Source organism: Apis cerana, linkage group LG11, assembly GCF_029169275.1.
Source record: "Apis cerana isolate GH-2021 linkage group LG11, AcerK_1.0, whole genome shotgun sequence".
NCBI classification, from domain to species: domain Eukaryota; kingdom Metazoa; phylum Arthropoda; class Insecta; order Hymenoptera; family Apidae; genus Apis; species Apis cerana.
In genome coordinates, this window is record NC_083862.1 from 2,658,679 (window position 1) to 2,684,800 (window position 26,122).

The following is a 26,122-nucleotide window of genomic DNA, read 5'->3' on the forward strand; positions in this document are numbered from 1 at the left end:
AGGTGTATAATTTTATATATCACGATAAATATAAACGATGCGATTGATATATTTAAAAATTGTTAAAAATCCATACTATGATATAAACAGTTTTCATTTTTAATTGAATGTAATAAAACAAGGCGTTCAATAAGGAAAAGGAGAGAAATGAAGCGAGATAGAGAGGACGAAGGTATGAAGAGGTAATATTTTTCTGAGATTTATCGAAAGTGTATGAAAGCTGCGGCGCGGCGAGGAGAGGCCGGGCATTGTGCGCGGCGCGTTCCTAACAGTACGCGAGTATCTCTTCTGATCTTATGTTTATGTCTTTAGGCCTGCTATCTAAAGGCTATCGAAACACGTCCAGACTTTGCGGTTGCATGGAGCAATCTTGGCTGTGTTTTCAATGCACAAGGCGAGATATGGTTGGCGATCCATCATTTTGAGAAGGCCGTAGCATTGGATCCAAATTTTTTGGATGCATATATCAATCTTGGTAATGTTCTCAAGGAAGCCAGGATTTTTGATAGGTAAGAAAAAATAACTATTTATTCGTTATAAACACGTTATAATTTGGAATCAGTCGCTATATGTATTACATACTTTATATAAGTATGTAGAGATGTCGCTAAAGATATGAAATTATAGTCTTTTTATCTTCTTTTACGATATATGAAGACGAACAGAAATTGAGAGCAATATAAAGAAATTTATACGAACAATTCAAGCATATAATAAATAAATATTATACGAAATTAGTTTAGTGTTTAATCTGTGATATTAACCTATGATAATTTGTATATAATACTTTTTATAATAATCTAATAATGCCTTGATTGTTGGAATTGCGTTACTAACAGAAAAATTTATCTGTTTTGAAAATTGTCAATATTTTCACATTCTTGATTCATTTATTTTTTAAGCGAGAATAAATTTGAATGGAATAAGAATATCGATGATTGAGTATTCCCTAATGTATAAAAAAAATTAAAAGTTCATTCAACCAAAATAGATTCAAAAAATAGTAAGAATAAATCTATAGCTAATATCTTAATGCTTTATTATATGTTATATATATATTATATATAAAGAAATTTTATAAATATCATTTAGAAATAAGACATCAAAATTTATATATATTTATATATGTAATTCAATGTTTATTGCTTTATAATTTAATATTTTTTTAATAGAAATTGCTTTAAAACCTGTAATATAAATATAATTTCCTCATTGAGAATATTTAGTTTAAAACATTGATTTATTATTACGTTATTAAAAACAAAAACATTAAAAAATCACAATTATTTTATTAACAATTATATATACATTAAATAATGGATGTATTAATACGTTCTATTTTTAATAATATTTTTATCACAATATAAATGTGAAATAAATTTAATGCAATATCAATTAAAATTAGGAGCTGGCGATGAGCATAGAGATTAAACTTATCAATCTAGATATTGTGGGTTCGATTCCAGTTTTTGAACTCTCATTTTTCTTCAATTTAAAATGCACAGTTTGATCAACCGTTGTTTTTCATATAGACATCGGTTTTAAAGTCTGTGCTAAAAAAATTTGATTTCAAAGTTATTCCATTAATGGATTATATCATTACATTAGTGGGCAGTCATGAATCATACAAATTTTTATTAATCAATTCAAATAAATTTACAAATAATTCTATTTTTTTTTTATATATCAAGTTATTTTATATTCCAACAAATTGCACTCTATTTTTTTTTTTGATATATTAAAAAAATATTGCGATATAAGAGAATTTATTCTCTGCTTTTGAAATATGTTTATCGAGAAATTGCAAGCAAAGCGCATGAGCCAATATGTAAACACCGAATCGATATTCATAGCGTCCTTTCAAGTTCATCGTCCTTTGTTTCTCCAGAGCGATGTCCGCTAGCAATCTTCTTTCGTTTACTATATGAATTTCTAACTTTTCAGAAGTGTTTATAATTTTATTCTAAAAAATAAAAAAATAATTTAATAAAATATACGTTATTTAGAATGTTGAATATAAAAAAATATTAATAATTAAATTAATTTAATTATTTATATTAAATAATTATTATTATTAAATTTAACATAACTAAAAATTAATTTAAAAAGAAAAATAATAGCAAAAATAATAGTAAATAATTAATAATTCAAAAATCTTCACTTGAATATAATATTTATGTACTTTTTTATTTTGAAAGAAAATAGAACCTAATCGGATCAATATTTAAATATAATATCTAAAATATTTTTTTTATAATTTAAAAAAAATGTAATAATAAAAATCTGGAGAAAATTTAGATGAATCGTAATTTTACATTTTATGATTAAATCAAATTTATATATATATATATATATATATGTGTGTGTATATATTATTATACGTATGTTATTATTTACTTAAACAAAATTTTAAGGGGGGGAATCATTTGGCAACAGAAAGAAAATTGCTTCTATATATTTTTATTTACGCGTGTTCGGAATCTTGAATATTACGCACAATAGCGGCAGAGAAACTCGAGGACAACTATCGATTTCAAGGATCGCTCCGCCCCTACGAGGGAGCGAACCCCTTTTACTCTTCGTGGGAGGGTGAATAGGGGGTCTTTAACGGATTTTGCCAAAAACGCGTAGCTCGTGGCGAGTTTCGTGACGGGAAGCTACTTTGTGTGATATCGTGTCTACAATCTGTTGAGGGAGTAGCTAATTTTTTTTTATCTACATTTAACATATACACACACGTACCCAAATTAATTTATCGAGACATCGAAATGGAGAAGGAATGGACTGCCAGTGCGTTGTCGTGTACACGGTGATTTCGCCTTCGACTACGATCGCACCTTCATTACGCGTACAATTAGAACGAGCACTCTCGCGATCTTCAACTCCTGGATGCATTTCCTGGATTAAATATAGCGTGAAAAGGTTAATTTCTTACCATATTATACGTAATATTACCGGTATCTATTCCCCTTATAAATATATGTCACCATATAATGATATACGACACGTGTATGTGATTTGTTTAGGACATCGGGCGTGGTATTACAAACTACAATAATATCGAATTTATCATGATATTACAAACAATAATAATATTGAATTTTGAGAATAAATAAAAAATGATCATCTTTCAAAATGAGATTTATATTCATAAAAATTATTATATGAATGATGTAAAATGAAGATATGTTTTAGGTTTGATTTATTTATATTAAATAAGCAATGACAATTTTAAGAAATGGATAGGCAATGTATCTTTTAAAGCAAAACAGCAATCAAAGTGTATATATTTAAAAACTCGAAGCAATCAAAAATTTTTTATATGATGTTTCTATTGTTCGGTTGAAATTATGATTATTCGTTTTATTCAAAAAACAATCCAAGTGTTTTTTTGATGTTATGAATTTTAATGATATACAAATTTTTTGTTTGTAACAGAGCTGTTGCTGCTTATCTGCGTGCTTTGAATCTTAGTCCTAACAATGCAGTCGTACATGGAAATCTGGCATGTGTTTATTATGAACAAGGGTAAGTATTACAAAAAATATTAATTATATTTTATTTTTATGTTAATCTATTTTTTTATAGGCTTATTGATTTGGCAATTGATACATACCGTCGTGCTATTGAACTACAACCAAATTTCCCAGATGCTTATTGCAATTTGGCAAATGCGCTCAAAGAAAAAGGACAAGTGGTCGAGGCTGAGGATTGCTACAATACAGCTCTTCGCCTCTGTCCTTCACATGCCGATTCCCTTAATAATCTGGTATTTATATATTTATATTATATATTATATATTATTTTTATACACCATTATTTTTTATTTATATATATTTAATATTTTTTCAATTTAAGTAATAAAATTCGATATGAAATATAAAATAATGTATCTTGTTTTTATATTTTTTTATTAATATTTTTTATTATTCAATATGTTTTATTTCAGGCCAACATAAAACGTGAACAAGGATACATCGAAGAAGCAACTCGATTATATTTGAAAGCGCTTGAAGTATTTCCTGAGTTTGCCGCAGCTCATAGTAATCTGGCTTCGGTATTACAGCAACAAGGAAAATTAAATGAAGCATTAATGCATTACAAGGAAGCTATTCGTATTCAGCCAACTTTCGCGGATGCATATTCGAACATGGGCAATACATTGAAAGAAATGCAAGATATACAAGGAGCTCTTCAATGTTATACAAGAGCTATTCAAATTAATCCCGCTTTCGCCGATGCTCATTCCAATCTAGCTTCGATTCATAAGGATTCCGGAAACATTCCAGAGGCTATTCAATCGTATAGAACTGCGCTGAAACTTAAACCTGATTTTCCTGATGCATATTGTAATTTGGCGCATTGCCTTCAAATTGTTTGTGACTGGACTGATTATGAAGCTCGAATGAAAAAATTAGTTTCAATTGTTGCCGAACAACTTGATAAAAACAGATTACCTAGTGTACACCCACACCATTCTATGCTTTATCCATTGTCTCATGAATTTAGAAAAGCCATTGCTGCTAGACATGCAAATCTTTGCATTGAGAAGGTAAACGATATTTTTTAAATAAATATTACGAAAGAATAAAAATTCAAATATTTTTATTTTATTTATGACTATTACAGATTCATGTTTTACACAAACAACCATATAAATATCCACGTGAAATCGGTGGTCGCTTAAGAATTGGATATGTATCATCAGATTTTGGAAATCATCCTACTAGTCATCTTATGCAATCAATTCCGGGACTTCATGAGAGACAAAATGTTGAAATTTTCTGTTATGCTCTTAGTGCTGATGATGGAACTACTTTCCGAGCGAAGATTGCTAGAGAAACCGAACACTTCGTGGATTTATCGCAGATTCCATGCAATGGAAAAGCAGCCGATCGTATTAACGCGGATGGAATACATATTTTAGTAAACATGAATGGGTATACGAAAGGGGCGAGGAATGAAATATTTGCTTTGAGACCAGCACCGGTACAGGTGATGTGGCTTGGATATCCGGGAACATCCGGAGCTAGTTTTATGGATTATTTAATTACAGACGAAGTTACATCACCATTGGAACTTGCTAGTCAATACAGTGAGAAACTTGCTTACATGCCACACACATACTTTATTGGGGATCACAAGTAAGTTTGCAATATATATATATATATATATACAAATTGTGAAATATGTTTGATTTTCTTTTTCTTTTTTCTTATCTTTTTATATTTATATGCTGATGTATTTAATGTATATATACTTTTTCAGACAAATGTTTCCACATTTAAAAGAACGTCTCATTTTAACGGATAAATTGAATATGAAAGGCAAAGTAGCAGATAATGTAGCTGTGATAAATGCTACTGATCTTTCTCCAATGATTGAAAATACATGTGTCAAAGAAATACGCGAAGTTGTCGTGCCGGATGCTAAAAACAAACCAGTAGAGATTTCATTGAAAGTTGCAGAATTGCCAACTACTACTCCTATTGAAACAATGATTGCTTCTGGACAATGCCAAATGTCTGTAAATGGCGTCGTAGTTCAAAATGGCATGGCCACTACACAAGTAAACAACAAAACAGCAACAGGTGAAGAAGTGCCTCAAAATATTATGATTACTACAAGACAACAATATGGTTTGCCAGAAGATGCAGTTGTTTATTGCAATTTTAATCAATTATACAAAATTGATCCGCTCACACTTCATATGTGGGCACATGTAAGTTTATCGTCCTTTTTTTTAATAAATTTATTTTATCGAAAATATTATTACTTTATTTATATTAAAATATACTTTAATACTAAATTTTAGATTCTAAAACATGTGCCAAACTCTGTGCTGTGGTTGTTGCGCTTTCCAGCCGTTGGTGAACCAAATTTACAAGCAACAGCTCAACAATTAGGTTTAGCTCCTGGTAGGATCTTGTTTAGCAATGTTGCTGCAAAAGAAGAACATGTTAGAAGAGGACAATTAGCTGATGTATGCTTAGATACGCCTCTTTGTAATGGTCATACTACTAGCATGGATGTTCTATGGACTGGAACTCCAGTAGTTACGCTACCAGGGGAAACTTTAGCATCTCGTGTTGCTGCTAGTCAATTAAATACTTTGGGATGTCCAGAATTGATCGCACGAACACGACAAGAATATCAAGATATTGCTATTCGTTTAGGAACTGATAGAGAATAGTAAGTAAATTATTTTTTTAATTTTTAATTTTGAAACTTCAAGCTTTGTATATGTTATGTAAATTCAATTTTTTTCTTTTTTCAAGTTTAAAAGCAACACGAGCTAAAGTATGGAAAGCAAGATCCGAAAGTCCTTTATTCAATTGCAAATTGTATGCGATGGGTATGGAAATGCTATACAAAAAAATGTGGGAACGTTATGCCCGAGGTGAAAAACCAGATCATGTATCAGCAGTAGATAAAAATGAAAGAGAAAAATTATTAACAGCTGCATCTTAATGGTTTTCAAATTCTGATTTTATTTATACAGCTTTAATTTTACATCTGTTTTTTTGGAAATCTAGTATTTAAAACAGATGATTGATAATCGATTTCATGAAAATATTGATTCTTATATAAATTCCGTATTCTGATATTTACTATTTTATATAATAAATCATCGAGCTTTAGAGTAACGTAAGATAACGTTACATGCGAACGTTCAATTAAACATTTGACGTTTTAATATTAAAATTATGGATTGTTACACTATGCAAATCATAAGAAATAATTACATTCATTTCTTATGTTATGCCACTGCATCTTTTATCTTATTATTTATACATATAAGATTATTGTAGAATGTTCTCGAAATATCTTATAAAGTCAGATGTCTTATATGTTTCGTTTTTCTTTATTTTCTTTTGTTTTTGTTTTGTTTTTTTAGATATTGCCATAATTAAAATGGAAAAATGTAAAATTAATTTTTTTTTTTTTTTTTTTTTTTTTTTTTAATATATATGAAGTACACAAATGTATATTGATGAAGATTTATAATATCAATGTGAAATGTGCAGCTGATGCTACTATTTTCACTGGAATGTTCGTGACGCGTGATTCATTGACAATGTTGAATAAGTACGAAAATACTTTTCTGGTCATTTTTTTAAAAAAGATGTAATAATATTCATTGTTTATTTCGAATATACTTTTGAATTCGAATATCGTAATTGACTCGTGAAAAAAGAATAAAAAACAGGAAAAAAGTTTGGCAGTAGATTATTCGCACCAAGATGTTATTATTAGAAGCTAACAGTAAAGAGTGCAAGTTGTATTATATACAATTAATTAATGAGATAGATATGTAAATATTAAAAAAAAATAATCGTTAGTTATTGCTTTAATTTGATAGCGCGTAAATTAAGATTGAAGAAATGTGTGAGGTAGCGAAAGACGTTGACTGTAGTAAACTTTAATGTACGTCTATAGAATAAAAAAGAAGAGATTAACAATATAATTTAAAAGAATGTGAATGTTGTGTTGTAAGAATGTTCTGATAATGAATATGCGATATCCGTAAAATTGATTTCTTGTTGTGAAATTTTTATTCAGTCTTTTAATACTTATTAGTTTCACATAAAAAAATACAGGTAATACTTCAACTTGCTTGAATTTCTTATTTTCATTCAATATATTTTTATTCTAAACAACTTATTATGAAAAAGAAAATGCATTTTTAATTTGCAATAAGTTTTGTTTAAAAATCGAAAAATTTAGACAAGTAAAAAAAGCAGCATATATTGTGTTAAATTTATTGAATGTGTGATTTCATCCGCCCATTGTGTGTGTATTATTAACATTGCACATTCTCAATAATGACTAATTGTCCCTATTACGCACAATTTAAATCGAAGATACAGATATAAAAGTAGTCTTTCAAGATTCAAAATTTTTAATTTTCATTTTGGAAAACAAAAATAAGAATTATTAAGTAAAATAGTAAAATAAAATGTAAAATTTAAATATTACTTTTTGATTTTTATAAGTAATATAATTATATAATTTGTAGATTTATTTAATTTAATAATTTAAAAAAATTTGAAATAAATTTACCAAAGCAAAATAGTAGTACTTAATTTATTTAATATTTCATTCTCAAATTTTGAATTGAGACAATTTAATTAATGAAAATATTGATATTTTATGAATACTTACGCATTATACTTACGCATATTTACATATATTGTTTTATATATAGATAATGATTTATTCAAGTGAAAGTTATGATTATATATTCATAAAAAACATTCATAAGAAACATTTGTTTCTTTTAATTATCTGAAGCTTTCATAAAAAAATATCTGATTTATTTCATGTATGTTGAAACTCATTACTTTAATATTTATACAATTCATGAAAGTATGATTATTTTTCGTTTAGATGAATGTTAATGATCATTGACTATAAATACTACATGACGAATGTAAGTTACCTTTCGAATGGTGGTGCATTTCGATCTTAAGCATAATGTAAAAAATGTAATTATTTTTATTTTAAAATATATTATGTGTTAAAAAGCTAACAACAAATTTTTTACATTATTGCTTGATTATATATTTGTCAAATATCATGATGAATTATTTGAAATTCCTTCTGTGAAACAATACATAAAATAATAAAAATGTCTTCTATATTAACAATAGTTCAATGATTGTAATGAATGATAAAGTTTAATAAAAAGTATATCATCTTAACAAATATTTTAGAAAGAAATTGTTTCCAACTAATATTCATATGTTATTCAAAAAAATTAGATTATAGTAGTATAGTATAGATTATAGTATAGTATTAGATTAATATAGATAATATAGATAGTATAGATAGTATATTAGTATAGATTATAGTATAGTATTAGATTAATATATAGATTATAGTAATTATAAAATGAATAAAATAAGAAGTATTAAAAAAGATGTAAAAAAAGTTAGAATAGAAAGATGACGTCATTTTATTTACATTTAATTATCGTTTCTGCGCAAATTAGAATGATAGCTTTCGTACTGATGCAGCATGATAATAGTTCTTAGACGCAATATCGATTGTTTATGACAACACTATTATTATAAGAGAGTGAAATTGGGTCGAAAGCATCTTTCTCAACAGGAATATTTCCCATTGCGTATTCTCCTCTGTCCTGCTTACTCTGAAAAGAGCATCGAAGCTCCATCTTTAGTCGTCATGTGTCACTAGCAATAGCCATTATTTAAATGCCAACTAATCCTCGTTTTAAATTCTAATATTGAAGATGATTTATTGGAAATTTTACTATTGTCTCATATTTTTCTAATCGATCATATTATTTTCTTGATTGCAATAAGGATTTTATATTATTTTATTATTTTCTTTAATATTGATATTTTTATTATTACTGAATGAACATAACCTATCTTATGGAATAGTAATAATATATTTACTTACATTAATTAGTCTATAATATTGATAAATTTATTTATTTCCATATTTAAAAAGATTAAGAATTAATTTAACTGATTTTAGAAATTGCTGAAAATAAGAGAAGTATAAGAAAAAAAATACTATTTGAATGGTAATGATCTTAGATACGTATCTTATAAAATATGTATATTTTACTTATATTTAAGTTTTTTTTTGCTATAAAAAGAAAAATTCCGTAAAAATGTCAAGTCATTAACTTTTATTGGTTTTTCATAATCGTTTATTTGCTCAAAGAAATCTCATTCTTCTTTATGAAGTAAATATCAAGAGATATTTTACTTACTTATTTATTTATAAATTTTTCATGCTTTTATTGCTTAATATGTATAAATATAGCATAGAGATTCACATTTGATCTAATTGTCATAATTGACTTATTAAAGATTTAATCAATATCATACATATTCGATAAAATCATTCCCAGCTTACAATTTGAAACTTGTTAACTTCATCTGTTTATGAAAAATTTCGATAATACAAAATTAAAAATAAGATTAATTCATAAAGTAATCAGGTTTCTACAATCTGCAAACATTTATAAAATGTAAACTTAATTATGAGAAAATTGTTCGAAATCTTCCGAAAGAGAGTCTCGAACAACTATCGCCACTTACGTTAGGGTGGTTCGCGTTTGAGTTTGCGTTCCAAGCTTCGAAGCAGGGAGGGATCCTTGACATAAATAATCAGTAGTAGAGCACCGCGGTACTGCCCCTGTAGCCATGGTAACAGCATCGATCGAGGCCTACTACAAAGTCGAAACCAGCTACCCTCCTCGGTGTTACGCGTTTCTTTCCATTTCCCTTCGTTTCCTGTCTTTTTCTCTTCGCCCATAGTTTCTTTTCTTTGCTTTCTTTCCATGCACTGTTCCATCCTCGAACTTCCGCCTTCCTCCTGCATGGTTTCATTCCACTTTATCGTTGTTCCATCCACTCTTCCCTAGATTTTTTTCTCTCTCTCTGGCTGCATTTTCTCCAATTTCCCTGTGCTCTACTTTTTCAGACTTCTTCGACCTAACTTTCTTTACTGCCATCTTATTCCACGAATATCCTTCTGTTATTTTTTTCTTTTTTTTAAACAGAAACTATTTCTTCTATACAAAAGAGGAAAGATCGTCGATTATTAAACATCTTTCAACAATGGATACTTAAAAAGTACAACACGTATTAATAGCAAAGCATATTCTGTCCGAACTCGATACTCGGTTCTCGCGATCTAGGATTAAGAAATAAGCAATATCCAACGAGAAAAATTATCATCACAAAAAATAAAACGCTCTGTTTTTGCTACAGAAATTGTACGATTTCGTAAATTTGTGAAAAGTATCTTGCATACATACCGTGTACTTCGCACACCTTGTTTTTCTTTTAAATTCGCACTATCTTTACATGATTTCTCCATTTTTTTTTTTACACCTCACTTATAACCGAACTCGATTAACACAAAATATTAGAAATATTAAAACCGATATGAGATTTTTGCAAACGAATTCAATCTACAATGTTTAATTCTTATTTAATGAATTAAAGTAAAATAAAATTAAATACGAATAATAATGTTCTTTGAAAATTAAAATTAATCCTTAATAAAATTAAGAAAATAAAATTAATCGTAAAGAGTTTATTTTGAGTCATTTTGTTATTTTTATAAATGTAATACAATATAATTTTTTCAAATAATTTTATTTTAATCATTTTTGTGATATAATATTGTTTAACGATATAAATAACATATAATTTTGGATAAGAAATAATTTCTGAAGTATATAAGGATAAATCATAAATGATCCATGATTAGCTGCTGTCAATCGATTAGCTATCCAAAGGTTAAGTTAAAGATCTACGGATTGCAAAACAACTATATGGTATAAATTTAGCGATACTTTTTCAAAGTAAAAAAATAGGATTTACGTGATTTGTGCAATCAATTTGATGATTCATCACGTTTCTATTAAACATCTTTAAAATTTTTAAGCCGAGCATGATAATGTCCGTTAAACTCGTTCAACGAGCTTCGTTTTCTCAGAGTTACATGAAACTGCTTTTAGACATAACGAGGCGCACCGGTGCACTCGTGACCCTGATTGACGAAACCGTTCCCAGAAAGCCAGCAAGCCAACGATGCCGTCGCTTTTATCTATTTTTATCTATCACGGTACTTCTTGGAATTTTGCATTCGATACTTTACAGAAGGAAAACATACTTAGAATCGCGATTGCAATCTATCTTTTGTTAAAATTTGCTTATAGGAATCAGAGAAAGAATCAGGAAAGATACCATTTATAGAAGATTTCGAAGCAATACTTTTACTATTATCGATGATACATGCAACGAACCAATATATAGTTTCCTCGATAAATTAACCGGCTAGTTATATTAATCCTTAATATAACTCCATCAAATAAAATTCTCTAGAATAATAAATTACTTCAAGAAAATTCTTTTTGTTATATTTATTATATACATTAAAATCAAAGATTATAAAATCAATCTATTTTTTAATCGTGTTTGACTTTCTATTTCTAATTTAAATGTTTTTCATATCAAAATGAAAACCAATATAGAATTATTATTTATCAGATCAATAGCTATCAAAAACGATATATGATATAAGTTTAAAATCAATTCACGTTCTCATGAAAGTGTTTAACGATAAACCCAAAGGAAGATAAAGTGTGAGTAAGATCGAATGTACTTCGAGTCGATCGGTAAAACACGAAAATTCTAATAGAACGAACAATAGTAACGGTATATTTGTAGCACGAACAACAGTGCTGCCGATATGTGGGAAAAAATCGGAAAAAACGATTCGACACGATCCGCGAGTCGACGTTCGTGCACGGAACTCGCGACGAAGCCGCTCGCAGCGTGTTTCAAGGCTGAACCGCCTCTTCTCTACACTCTCTTCGACCCCTCCAAAGACGAATCATCTCCTTTCCCCTAACTTCATGTTCGATTATCGTTCTCTTTCTCTTTCTTTCAATCTATCGGTAGGTTGCGTATCGTTTGTCTCGCTTCGTTCGTTTCCTCCGTTCGTTCTTTCTCGTTCATATTCGTCTGTATTCGTCGGTCGCGCCACGGCAGTGCTATCCTATCGCATGACTCTGCAGCGTTACGCAACTAACAGAAGGCTAGGTAGGCGACGCAGGTCGCGGGGGTAGACTGTCGGAGAGCTGGAAGAGCGCGCATGATCGTTCTATAACAGTGGTACTCACTGAACCACACATTCTTTCGACCTTTCTTTCAACATGTCGATCAAATTCTTAAAACTACTTATATCTGCGATCAAAAGAAAACTTCAAATCTTTGTCTTGGAAATCATGTGTGTTAATTTTGAATAACGGTGAAAATACAATTATCTATAAGATGCGTTAATAATAGTTAGTAACAGTCGTTTTTTATATTTGAAAATCGATGTCATTGAAGTTAGCAAAGAAATACATGTCACATGTGGATATTTCTATGTGCTCGATGAGCCACTGTTCATAACGATGCCTATAGCCTATTCTCTATAGGTTACATACATATTGCGACGAGACCGATGGCTCTTCGACATCTATCATTTACATATATTTATAACGCGAAATACAAACTTCAACTTTAAATACGTAATAAATAATTGAATGAGATTTGATTAAATCTCAATGATTAAATAAAATGATTAAATAATTTGATTAAATATATAAAATATTAAATTTAAATATATACATATTCAAAATGCTTGAATTTATAATTAAAAATAAATCTAAAGTATAAAAGATAGTACATTTATTGAAATTATATATTGAAAAATATGTAAATTACATATTTTAGTTAACTATATATTTTATTTCTTTGAATTTCTTATCTAATAAAGAATATTATCCTGAATATTATATTTGAAATATTTAATGAACTTGAACTATTAAACCAACATAATGAATTAATTATATATAAAAGAATAATGGATAATTTCCATGATGAATACTTCGTCTTTATAAATAAGTACATTATGTGTGAATTCAATACGTGCTCATATGAAATGTGTATTGCATCTATTTGAAATTATGCTATATTAATTTAAACACAAATCGGTAAACATAATCGTAAACGTGCACTCGTAATTCCAATATACTTTCATACTAATAAATATAGCTGCATCATAGCTATACCATTAAACAAGAGCTTTCATATTATTTTTCCTTCTTATAATTATCTTTTTAACAAAATTTATCTGTGACTTCCTATGATTTTGCAACTTTATTTCCTTTTTATTTTCATATTTTATGTGTATATCGAAAAAAGTTTCAATCACAAGAAATTAATCTTCTTTCTAATTGAAAATAAAAATTAATAAAAAATTTTAATAATAAAAATCGATGATTTTAATCTAAATTTTCCGCGTTTTCTGTTGTGGTACAATAAATATTTATCTTTCTTGCTATCGAACTAAGATAGTAATCTTAAACTAATTTTAATTTAACGTGTAATTCGAAAATATAAATTGGAAATATAATAAAGTCAAATTTAATGTTTATAATTACAGATATATAATGAATTTATTAATACACAAAATAATTTATAATTATATTAATGATGTTTTTGTCGAATTATTTTTCATAACACGATAAAATATTTTGAAAATTCTATCAGCAAGGAAAAAACGAATATTCAGTGTCATTGAAAAGAGAAAATACCTACATAACGTATCTACATATGTCGTTAAGTTTATCTGGCAATTACGTAAGAATAGGCCGGGAAGTACGTATAATACTTACACATATGCGAGTGCATAAGTCAAGTAGTCACATCCAGTTAAGAAATTAACTAAAAAAAATTTGTCATGAATTTTGTCTTTTCCTTCAATTTTACTTGTTTCTCTTTTTTTTTCTATCTTTATTAAAATATTGTCTCTAAAAATATAAGTTTTTGTAAGTTTCTTTTTCTTTTCTATTGTTTTGTCTTAACTTCCATCCTCAAAAATTAAATTTATACATAATGCACTATTATATAAAAATTAATATTTTTTAGGAATAAAAAACAAGTTTAAAAATGACAATTAGTTTAGAAGCAATAAGTAAAAATTTTGATAATTGAAAACGTAGTATTCATTACATATAAAAATTTAAATTTCATTTCTATTTCAAAAAATAGATAAATAACAACATTGAATACATTATATAAATATTTTCAGTCGAAATCTAAAATATTTGAAACGAAAAATTATCTTCAAAAATTGTAACATAGAAATATCAAATTATAATGTATAAAAAGTGAATAAATGTAAGTGAATAATTAACATATGTACAAAACCAGCACTGATATCTATCTAAATTGAGAATAATTGCAGTTTGAAAAAAATTTCTATTACAGACAAAGCAAAAAAGTAAACCTTTCTTATGATGAACGATATTTAAGAATTGGCTTTTATCAGATATTTAAGAAGTAAGTATTTTTAATGGAATTGGTGTAGTAATGACAAGATTAACGAACCTGCCGAGCATCAATATCAGCTCGAAAATTTGTTGAATGGAAGACGGAAAACCGAAAAGTAGAATAATTATGGGGGAATAAACAGCGAGAGTAATTCATTCTCATCGGTACTTATTAAAAAGAGAGACTGAGAGCAACGCTGTTGTGTGATTCGAAGGCCGCTACTGCCCTCTAAAATTAACGATGATCCATCGCGTAAATCCACTAGGGCGAAAGTCCGCTTCCTCTAGAAGGGTCCGTATGGTATACTGCGCTTCCGTGTAGCAGTCAATTTGTTTCGAACGCACTTTATGCCTGAATCGATATATCGATATATTTTCTCGGAGAACACACGATTTCTCTATGATTCATGTCTTATGAATAATATTTATTTTATCGTCAAACCAATTCGATATCGAGAAAGAATTTTATAACTTCTTTGATAATTTCTATAAATTTTTCCACGATCGATAATATAATGCTGTATCTTTTTACTTTGTGAAATCATGGTAAGTTAGGTTAGGTAGCTCTATACATGAAACTTGAGTTATGACATATTGTAATACTTTTAAATGTAACTCCGTTGAATTGTGAAAAGATATAGAAATTGATGTATATACGTTTTTTTTTATAATTCTTTAACAACTTGGAAGACTATTGTTCATAGTGATAAATTATGATAGAACAATGTGAAAAAACAAAAGAGAAAAACGAATGTTTTTAGTACTTATGAAGCATCATTATATAAATTAAATCATAATAATAATAATAAGAAGAAGAAAGATTTTTATTCTGATATTCCGATATATTTTCTCACAACGCGTTTTTGACGTATCAGTATTATTTGTTGTTACAATTTCTTATAGATATAGATATATATTTCAACTTTACTATAGTGCAAATATTAATATTTGAACGATACTTAAACTAATCTCATTATGATATTTTTTAATATTATATTACGTTATTCTAACATAACATTTTTTATCTATCTATCTACATTTATTATTTTAAATATCCCATAACAGAGCATCAATCATTGTAATGAAATTGAACTATAAAACTTTCTTAGTGATTAATCCTATTTACGATTAACAAAGCATAGCAATAAAAGCATAATAAAATAGTAAATGATGAAAATAAAAGAAATGAGTAATAGAAAATCGAATAAAATGGTGAGTAAAATGGTGGATAAAATGGGATATCACTGTTTTTATAAGATAAGGTGCAATATGCGACTAAATATGACTATAATGAATACATTAGTACTTACTTATATATTCAGATATTTTACAGCAAATTATGATGGATCCAAGACGAAATTTTCATTTGAGTAAGTTTAAAAAATTTATTTTGGAAAAAAATTAATATTATACGTGTGATTTTAAACTGATAGAAATTTTGTATATAAGAAATTAATTACATTCAATCAAATTATTCTTTAGTTTATCCATTTTGCTTTTTTTACTTAAATATTTACTTTAATCTTTCTAATTACATGGAATATCTGAATGCGAGACAAAATAAAATACTCCTAAAGATAAAAAAAATAAGAACATTTACAATTTCTTTTAAATGCTATTTCGATTGTCCAAAAATAAAATAGAAAAATAAAGAAAGACAGAAGATAGGGAGTGTTTATGACATCTACTTTCTTTTTCTTCTTATGAAGAAAAATTCAAATATAATAATACAAAAATAATAATTCTTATAAAATTACAAATATAAAAGATTTGATATAATATGTTTAATTTACCAAATACGGAAAAATCATATGTATAAGATTTTTATTAACAAACTTCATACATTTTTGACATATAACTTTTTTTATTTAATTCTTTCCTAGGTCAGCAGATTTGCGACGATTAAACTTATGCAGTGTGACGACCGAGCCGTTCGACCTACTTCGTAAAATAACGCGACGGTAGGCGTACTTACCGAAATGTAGGACAACGGTATTCACGCGCAGGAAGCAGCGCAATTATGGATACACGAGAGAACGCGAGCGACCGCGCACGCGTGATTCTAACCTCCGCAATTGTGCCTCCTGACACGACTCTACCGTTGTGGAAAAATACGGCCGCATCGTCGTCGCACGTTCCAACTATCTGCATGTCTTGAAAATCTTCCATTTCTTTCAAGTTTTCATTATTGAAAAAATGGATTTGCATATGCTTTTACTTATGGTATCTAATATTTATGTTAATATTTATTGGATCGCATTTGTTCTAATTGTTTCTTCCTTTTTTTATTCGAATTTCAGATGAACGTTTATTTATTATATTAGGACCTCTTCTATTATTAAAGTTAATGTTATAAGAATAATATCTCAAAAGTATGACAATTTTTACGTTATAAAATTGATGGTACAAAGAGGAGAAAATACTGCAGCCAGCGAGAGGCGAGAAACGCGACCCTAATATTCAGCTCTGCGGAGATGAACGCTAAAGTTGATCTAGTAAATTTGCGCGTCCGTTTCATAGATGCGTTGGCCCAGTTTGCAGTGGCTATGAAAGCAAGGAGCACCACGATGAGAGTTAGAGAGAGGGCGTGATATCTGTGTCATCGCACAAGCGCCGTGCTTCAACCGAGTACGATTCACAGTGGTGTTCTTGGCCCGTTTGAGGGCCGTGTATCCAAGAAATGTTCCATCGAAATATATTTTATTTATAATATTCGAATATTCTATTTTTCCCAATATTTTTTATTTATCTTTATAAATCGAGATGAATCTAGCGAAGAACTGAAATAAGAAAGTTCGCGACCTTGACAATATACGATAAATAATTGCGCTTTGTTTCATATCGCCATTAATCAATATATATATATGCTATATTACATATAGCAATATTATATTTTATCATTTATAGTAGAGCTAGTAAACCAGATTGGATATTAATGTTCAATAATTTGGGATTTTTCCAAAAGCAAAGAGGTTCCTTTCAAAATTAAATTGAATGCTTTGAAAATTAATAACGACGAGGAGGATTGTATTCTTTCGTAACAGCTTTTGAAAATTCGTACGATGAATCTCTAGAAATCTCTTTCTGTGTGTCGATTCATCTGCTCGACCCTGCCACGATAATTCGTTCTCTAGTGGAGCGCTTACGTAAGAAAGCCGTACCTACCTACCAGCCCACCTCCTAGCTATTCAAGGGATCAAGGCAAACCGGTAGGCTGAACAGGCAGGCAGCCAGGCAGGCCAGAAGAAACGGGCAAGCAGAGAGCAACTAGAGAGGAGGTTGGCTGGCAGGCAGGCAAACTAGGATGCAGGTAGATAAGTAGGTAGGTGGGCACACGTGAACGCGCGTGCGCATACTCTCTGATAAACCTGCCAAACGGATAGAGTCTGCAACAACGGAAATATCTCTCCGCTCCTCCTCCGACGCCAGTGTGCCCTCTTCTTTGCTATCTTTTTCGTTTCCTGCTCCACCTCCTATTGCCGGATTGAAGGTTATGCATTGTCAATCACACAGCTTAGGCATTTGCTTTCATTTTCTTCTGTTGATTTGTTTTACGAATTAGTTAATACGAAATGGAGTAGGAATATATTTTTTTTCTCTTTTTCAACCCTTTATCGACAAATATTCATGAGATATATTGATCGTTTATTGAATAATTTATATGTTATAAAGAGATAGTGGAAGAATAAATAAAATGTGTAATATTCTTGTTGTAAAAAATTTTCTTTCTGATTCAAACGAAAAAATATCTTATTAACAAGAGTAAATTCCGAGGATTAAAATACTGTCGTGAATTAAATATTCTTAGAATCCTAATGAAACTTGTATATTTTTTTAGACTTTTGCGATGCCAATACTAACGTTACGAACTACTATATTTAATTTTAAAACAACAATGACGTTTTCATCATAGCGACTATTTTATTTTTAAATTTTTAAATTTATTTTTAAATTATGCAACGTTGTTATGATTCTAAAATTATTCATTGATGAATGACAACATAATTTTTGCACGATAGAAATTTCCATGTACTTACTACGAAGGTAAATATCAAAAGCGAAAATTAATATAAAAATTGAATTCATATTTTTTCCTTTATATTTCTTTAAAATTTCTTTCTGGTGAAATAAATTAATCAAATGATTATTTTTTAAATATACAAAATAACAATTATGATAAAAGAATACGAGAAACATAATTCCGGCTTTAAAGAATTAAAAAATTTTAAATAACGATCAAAGTCTTTTTGATAGATACAGATCATGGTATTTGTTAATTTAACACTATTCATTTTTTTTTCGGTTCTTGGAAAATCTAATTGCACCATTACTCATAGCACATATTACATAACATCTTGATTTTCAAGAATAACGTGCAATCCCGACAAAGGAAATCAGGGACACATCTAATTGAAAGACTAAGATGTAATCTATACCATCTTTAATAATTGAGATTCTATCAAGAATGGTATAGATTGAGAAACACTGTTTGAAAAATAAGTAATATCATAGTAAAAATATTGTACGTGAATATTTATGTTTATCTATCTTATATCAAAGTATCAAAATAATATACGGATAAATAATTTTTTATTCTTAAAAAATTTGCAAAGCGAATTATAAATGACGAGAGAGAAAAAAATTAAAATGGATAACAAACGAATAATAGATTGTTATAAAATTATATGCAAGTATACATATTATATAAGTATACATAGATATATATTATAAATATTTATTGATATGAATAATGTATAAAAGTATTTACCATTTACATATAAAAACGCAGATGTACGTTATAAATGTACCATACAGTAATGCACTTGCAATTAACTGCTCATAACCAGTTGCCTATCCAGACAGAAACAGTAACATAACCTATTTCGCCGTTTATTAGGAAAGTGCATCGGTTCGTTCCAGTCGAATGAATGAACCTGTAGATACGTATTATTTATCGCTTTGCTCGAAGAGTAGTTGTATATTATAGAACATTGTGAAACAACTATATATCGTGATGATAGATAAAGGAGCGTTTGTCCTACAATGGGAAATTTTTAACGGCGATAGTGAGTAAATTATTCCACTGACAATCACAAAATCAAATTTCTCGACATTTATCATGAAACGAAAGAGAATCTCTTCTACTAGAAATAACATTGTCTAAATGCATTTGATTTCTTATGCATAATTTTCGCAAAGGTAGACAAATTTCATAAAAATAAATGTTACTTATATTTTTAGCATCGTATACATTTTTAGTATAAATATATATTTATTTCAGCATCGTTATCGCAATATTCAATTCCCAAAATAAAAAACTTTATACATTTGCCATTATAATGCATCTACTTTGCACATTATGTAGAAATGTATCGAAATAGCAAATTTATACGTACGAGCAGTGGCGTAGTGGGACGTTGGCCAGTAATTGGGCCAGTAAAACGGGTCAATCGATTTTGTCGCGAAAAAGCTTGCGGTCCAAAAACCTATTTAGCTCGACGAGAGGAGGAGAGGGTTTACAATACGCCGCAGTGACTCAGCTTGCTTCTTTGTATTCTTTTTTGATCGTTTGTCTTTGAATTCCATAATTGTTCATCATGCACAACTCACGCGTTCATTGGTCATTGTACTTCCGTTTAATGTCCCCATGTTTGTTGTAAGCTCTCGTAAAAAGGGACGCAAGCAGCTGACCTCGATAATAAATATGATATCTTTCATAGTTACTCGACGATCGAACAGTTACATGAGAAGCAAAGATTAAGATGAATAATATTAAGCTATAACAATATGTATTTATTAATTCGTTATTAAATCACAGTTTAGAAAATATATATGTCGCATTTATCTCTGATTTTATCCGTTGACAGCGACGATTGTAAACAGTGACAATTAATGAAAAATGAAGAGAGATTTAAACATTTAAATAAAATGTATGAAATTACTCGTTTCACTGAATTCAAAAAAGATTTCATTGCTCATATCAAATGAATGAAAGAAAAAATTAATATTTATAAATTTTGTAAATTTTGATCAAAACTTGATGAACAATATAATGTACAATATCAATTTTTTACTGCACAAATGTTGTACATCCGATATTTCATCGAAATTCCAATTTTTTGTATACAACAAATATAATCCTTCACTGTTTCTTCGTCTTATAGATATAAAAGCCACATTTACAATTCTGCTCGATAGATTTATTAAAACAAATACATCTTATCGTACATCATATTGTTGAATCCATATATATCATCGAATCTTTAAACCTGTTTTCCCGAAAACAACAACCGAAAAAGCGGGCATTTCTGCGATAAGCCATGTACATCACACACGAGCACGCACGTGTAACAAGGAAAGGAATAATGATTAAGAAAAACCAAAATGAGACAAGTGGCGTGATTGCGTAATTTCCGGGAAGAAGCGATCGGACCTCAAGCTCTTCTTGAAGGAGTAGAGTGGCGTTCGTCCTTGAGGCGCCCTTGGTACTGGCTGTGGAAGCTAAATCGGCCCGTGGAAAGCTGTCGAGTTTGGCGAGTGTAGGGCGTGGTCTAGCGAGGCACCCGGTGACCTCCTAGCCAGCTAGGCGGCCATCTTTGAGCATCGAGTCGTCCGGGCGTGCTGCGAGGGTGAAAGTTGGGGTGGGTTTTCGGTGAAGGATGGAAGCGTAGCCCGGTTTGTGAAATCCTCTCTCTCTCTCTTTCTCTGCTGCGCGGATGGCCTCGCTCTGCCAAAGGAGACGCCCTCTCCCACGCCTTGCAACACTTCCTTTTCTTTGCTCTCTTCTCCCTCGTTCCCTTTCTTCCCACCACCGGAAATCTTCGCTTTCGTTTTCCTTCTCCTCCTTCTTCGTTCCTTCGTTTCACACCGTTTCGGCCATTCGTCTTTCATATCTCGAAACGCTTTTGCGTGTCAGGGTGTAATATACGTATCTTTGAAAGTCGATTTTGAACAGCCAAATTATAAAGAAAATACAGAGATAGTATATATATATATATGCAAATTTTGAAGATTACGAAGATTATTTATAAACAACTTAATAAATTTTATAACTTGATAACTTGATTAATTTTTTTAATTATATTTTTTTTGGTCTCTCTCTCTCTATATATATATATGCATCAAATTTTATTCTGTATAATACAGCTTCATTACTGCAAGAGGTTATTTTATCGACCGAAATAATTAAGTAGAAAGTGATGCTTGGCTTTGTAAAAACTATTTCGGTGCATCGTTAAGTTTATCATTAAATGCGTACTTTGCATTTTATTATTGTAAATACTTTTTTACGTATTTTCACACTTTTTGTGAATTCTAAAAACTTTCCATGCCACGGATATTAAATAAAAACCGTTCCATCTTTTTATGTTTCTTTTCTTTGTGAAAAAACAACTTTTAACTTTAAATTTCGTTTTTGAGAATACTTTTTATGTTATCCTTTTTGAAAAGTTATTTTTTTATATTTTGTAATGATATTCGATGAATAGGGACGAATTATACATTGACTCGAAATTGTTAGATATAATATATTCTTTAAATATACTTATTTATTGCTAAAAAAATACAAAAAAAAATCTAATGCTTCAAAATGTTTCATTAAAGCTTTAAATTCGCACATTCGAAAAATAATTTACTATAAAAATTAATATACCTATCTACTATTATATATAGTCATAATTTGACAATAAACAAAGATCAAATCTCTTAAAATAGGACGAAAACGATTTTATCTTTACGAATCTTAAGAAACAAGTCATAAATCGTAAAAATTGTGATATATAAAATTTAATTGACTAGAGAGAATACGCCGATACGAATAATCGTAAATTTATAATCAATAGTCACAAAGATAAATGAAATCGTTTACATAAAATATTACAGAGTTTAATAGCAATAGATCTTTTATTTTAAGAAACTTCATGATACGAAAGATATATCTCTTTCTAAAATTATCATAAATTTTTTTCTCTGCAACAAATAAAAAGCCTAATTTTAATTATTTCTAGTAACTTTAATCGATTTGAAAATTCTAATTATATATCTTTAGTTATTTATACAATAATATAATATATGACATTATTTTAAAATATCCTTCAAATGTTCATTTAAAACAGGATACGAATATTTGATATTATTTGCGGTGCATTATCGAATTTCCGATTGATAAATTATATTATTCTTTCTGCTCTTTCACCTACGTTTATTGCTATTCGATATTCGTACTAACGTACTTCCGAAAAGTTTCTGCAATGCAGATTTAGCATGTTGCAAAAACTCGATATATGTGGACATTATTTATTTTTCATAAATTCAAACCTCAAAATCGATTATGAGCATATATGTAAGTTATATACATGTTTAACTTGGAATTTCCTTTCATCTTTGTCAATAACTACGAATATAGAAAATGATGGCAAACGAAAAACAAAAAGAAATTGAAAACCCAAGCATTTGAAAAAATTCTGAATACTTACGAGAAAGATCTTTCTTCTGTCAGTGATAACGTATGAGCACGTATTCTCGATTATACATATAACGAATAAATGTATAAGTATCGAAATGTTTCATATAAAAACGTGAAAGTTCATAGCAACGTTCCTCAAGATGAGGAAGACGAGTGATTTTTTCGATAAAAAACGTTATCGAAGTGCAAAAGTTAGAAATAGATGGTAGAAAAAAAAATAATAAAAAAAATGCTAATGTATTTGATTACCATTTTATCTTATAAATGCATTACATTTTTTTGTTTATTAATTACAGGTCTATATATATATATTATAATTTCATACGCAAAATATTATATAGTTTTTTGATTATAACACTTTTTAAAAAGTATACTTTTTTAAAAGCAAAGTTTGGTTAAATCAATGGTTAATTCAAGCGTAACGATTTTATAGATACGCTTCGAAGAATGATTGTTTCAAAATATAATCAAAATAATGACAGTTCGATATCAAATAATTATAAAGCGCTTTATAATTATGCAAATAATTTAAATCAAAACGAATTTGCGCATATGTCTTTCGTTTCTTTGATGATATCTTACAATATTTAAATTATTCAAATTGTACAATTAAACATGAATGAAATTTGAATTAATAAAAATATCGATTATATATTTTAAAAATGAACTGGAAACGATGATTTGACAAAAGAGGAAGTAATAGTCGATTTTTGAACAACTTTATGAAATGTAAAATATAGCGTGTATAGCATGGTCGAGGATCCGAAGGTTTTTGTTCTCTTTCGCTTGTTCAAGGCCTGGTGTCTACCCCACCACTGGATTCTCATACTTATATCACATCATTTCATTCTCCTCTCCCCTCTCCACAAGTTCTTTACGTAGAGAAACCTCACTTCTTCTTTCTTCATCTCTATTCTTCCGTTCTTTGTCTCTCCAACTTATTCTTTAACCGCCTTGGACTTTTGTGTCTAGCGATAGCCATTCAATTCTTCACCTCTTAAATTCTTGAATTTATAAGCGTGAAGATCGAAGATCTAGATGTTTGATGTCATTCGTAAAATAGACAATTTTTTTCGTAACGTATATAAAAAAATAAGAAAATATATTAACAAGATAAAATACGTTATATAATTTTGTTTCCTATATACACGACTTCAATTAATTGCACTTATTACATTAATATTATTTAAATTATTGATATATAATGTAATTAATTTATGTTTTACGTATTTAAGAAATTTGATGTATCTTAAGGCTATCGCTAACACATCTCTTCCTTTTCATCCTCGATTCTCCTTCCCACTGTCGCTCAACACGCTCCTTATCCCTACCCCACTCTTCGTGATGATCCGCGATCTTTACGGATACTCCTTCCCCCGCCGTTCAACCGTTTCGCAATGATGTCATCCACAACATTGGCGTAGACATTGAGAATTTTTAAATAATAGAAAATATATAAATATATAATAAAGTTTGTTATTTTAAAGTAATAAGTTTCTTATGAATTTATTATTGTTAATAATATACAATGACAAAATAAATGCTTTTTAAAAATAATAATAAATAGTTAAAACATGGTAAAAATGGTAAAAATTTTCGTCACGTCATTAGTATTGGAATGATGTAGCAAGAACAAAACTTGTATTTCATGGATTAAATCGAAACCTAAAGAAGACGAATCAAGTTACTAGCGTTACGTAGTTTTAGATTATTCATCTAAAAGAGTTTAATCCTTTTTTGAAGCCACTAATAAGATTATCGAGGCGAAGGTAAATGTCCGTTTTAACAAGAAATTTTTCACGCTTTTACGTCGTAGATTATCTAAAAAATAAAAATGGTATTTGCAAATGAACTAAAATTGCGTGGCTTTAAATAAGCGAGCAGTCTTGGAATATATATTTATTTTTAAATATTTTTGCAGAAAAATTTATAGACTTAAATCATATCATAGAATAAAAATCTTATTTTTCATTTTACTATAAATTCTATAATTTATAAAAATTTCTTTATATACGATTACATATTCATGCATACATACATTAATATTTCTATGGAATTGTTATATATACATACATGAATCCAATTATATTTTAAGTATAATGCTACGCAAAGTAAATTCATTATAAATAAATGAAATTGAAATTTCACACAAAAATATGTAAAAATATTAATGGATTTAAAATGGAATTAAATTATTCAAAAAACATTAACTGGAAATGTCTTTTTTCGGATTCAGGTAGCATGCAATGAGCCATGTCATGGTAGATTCGAGGCCAACGAGTAAAATTAGACAGCGCGTGAATGGAATCCGAGCCAATCGAGCAACCCCAAATGGAAATAGAAACGCTTCGGTTACTATACAAAAGATGGCCGCAATGCGGTGGCGTCCATAAAATGGCGGTTGTTGACCACCCGTCGCTTGTCTCTTTTCACAAATTTTAAAATATTTATGGCTTTACTTTTCTTTCCTTTCTAAGCCACTTCCCAATTCCTTTTACGATTCTTCGGAATTGACCAATGGAATTACCTCATTCTACTGTCATGTCCGAAATGAATCATACTTAAAATCCAAATACCAAAATGGTAGTAATACGGCAAAAGAAGTTTTGAATTTTATTCGAATTTTTTATAAAAAATAGAAAATATAAATATTAATCGAATGAAAATATTTGTTTAAATTTTATATAAAAAATAGAAAACGAAATTTTATAGAAATGATAAAGATATATAATTCACTATAATTGTACAACACTGGTAACAAGTGAAGCCAATGTCGGTGACAT

The 26,122-nt window shown here is 28.9% G+C and overlaps 1 protein-coding gene and 1 long non-coding RNA gene across 4 annotated transcripts in view; one reads left to right on the plus strand and one right to left on the minus strand.

Moving 5' to 3' along the window:
- Window positions 1-20,702, plus strand: part of LOC107997223 (UDP-N-acetylglucosamine--peptide N-acetylglucosaminyltransferase 110 kDa subunit) — a 28,280-nt gene extending 7,578 nt beyond the window's left edge. For both annotated transcript variants that reach the window (XM_017055663.3, XM_017055662.3), the window contains exons 5-16: window positions 313-509; window positions 3,439-3,528; window positions 3,589-3,769; window positions 3,950-4,552; window positions 4,630-5,144; window positions 5,269-5,722; window positions 5,816-6,192; window positions 6,279-16,245; window positions 16,759-17,098; window positions 17,176-18,919; window positions 19,213-20,074; window positions 20,157-20,702. In XM_017055663.3, the coding sequence (XP_016911152.1) occupies window positions 313-509; window positions 3,439-3,528; window positions 3,589-3,769; window positions 3,950-4,552; window positions 4,630-5,144; window positions 5,269-5,722; window positions 5,816-6,192; window positions 6,279-6,471 (2,610 nt within the window). In that variant the 3' untranslated portion in view covers window positions 6,472-16,245; window positions 16,759-17,098; window positions 17,176-18,919; window positions 19,213-20,074; window positions 20,157-20,702. The remainder of the gene's footprint in view (window positions 1-312; window positions 510-3,438; window positions 3,529-3,588; window positions 3,770-3,949; window positions 4,553-4,629; window positions 5,145-5,268; window positions 5,723-5,815; window positions 6,193-6,278; window positions 16,246-16,758; window positions 17,099-17,175; window positions 18,920-19,212; window positions 20,075-20,156) is intronic.
- On the minus strand, window positions 1,325-3,111 carry LOC114577439 (uncharacterized). Of its 2 annotated transcripts, XR_009831815.1 has the most exons (3): window positions 2,956-3,106; window positions 2,743-2,898; window positions 1,325-1,963 (listed from the first exon to the last, which is right to left on the minus strand). It is a non-coding gene; the product is annotated as an uncharacterized LOC114577439 (long non-coding RNA). The 2 variants fall into 2 exon arrangements; XR_009831816.1 differs by lacking the exon at window positions 1,325-1,963 and having other exon boundaries at window positions 2,956-3,111.
- Window positions 20,703-26,122: the final 5,420 nt, after the last annotated feature.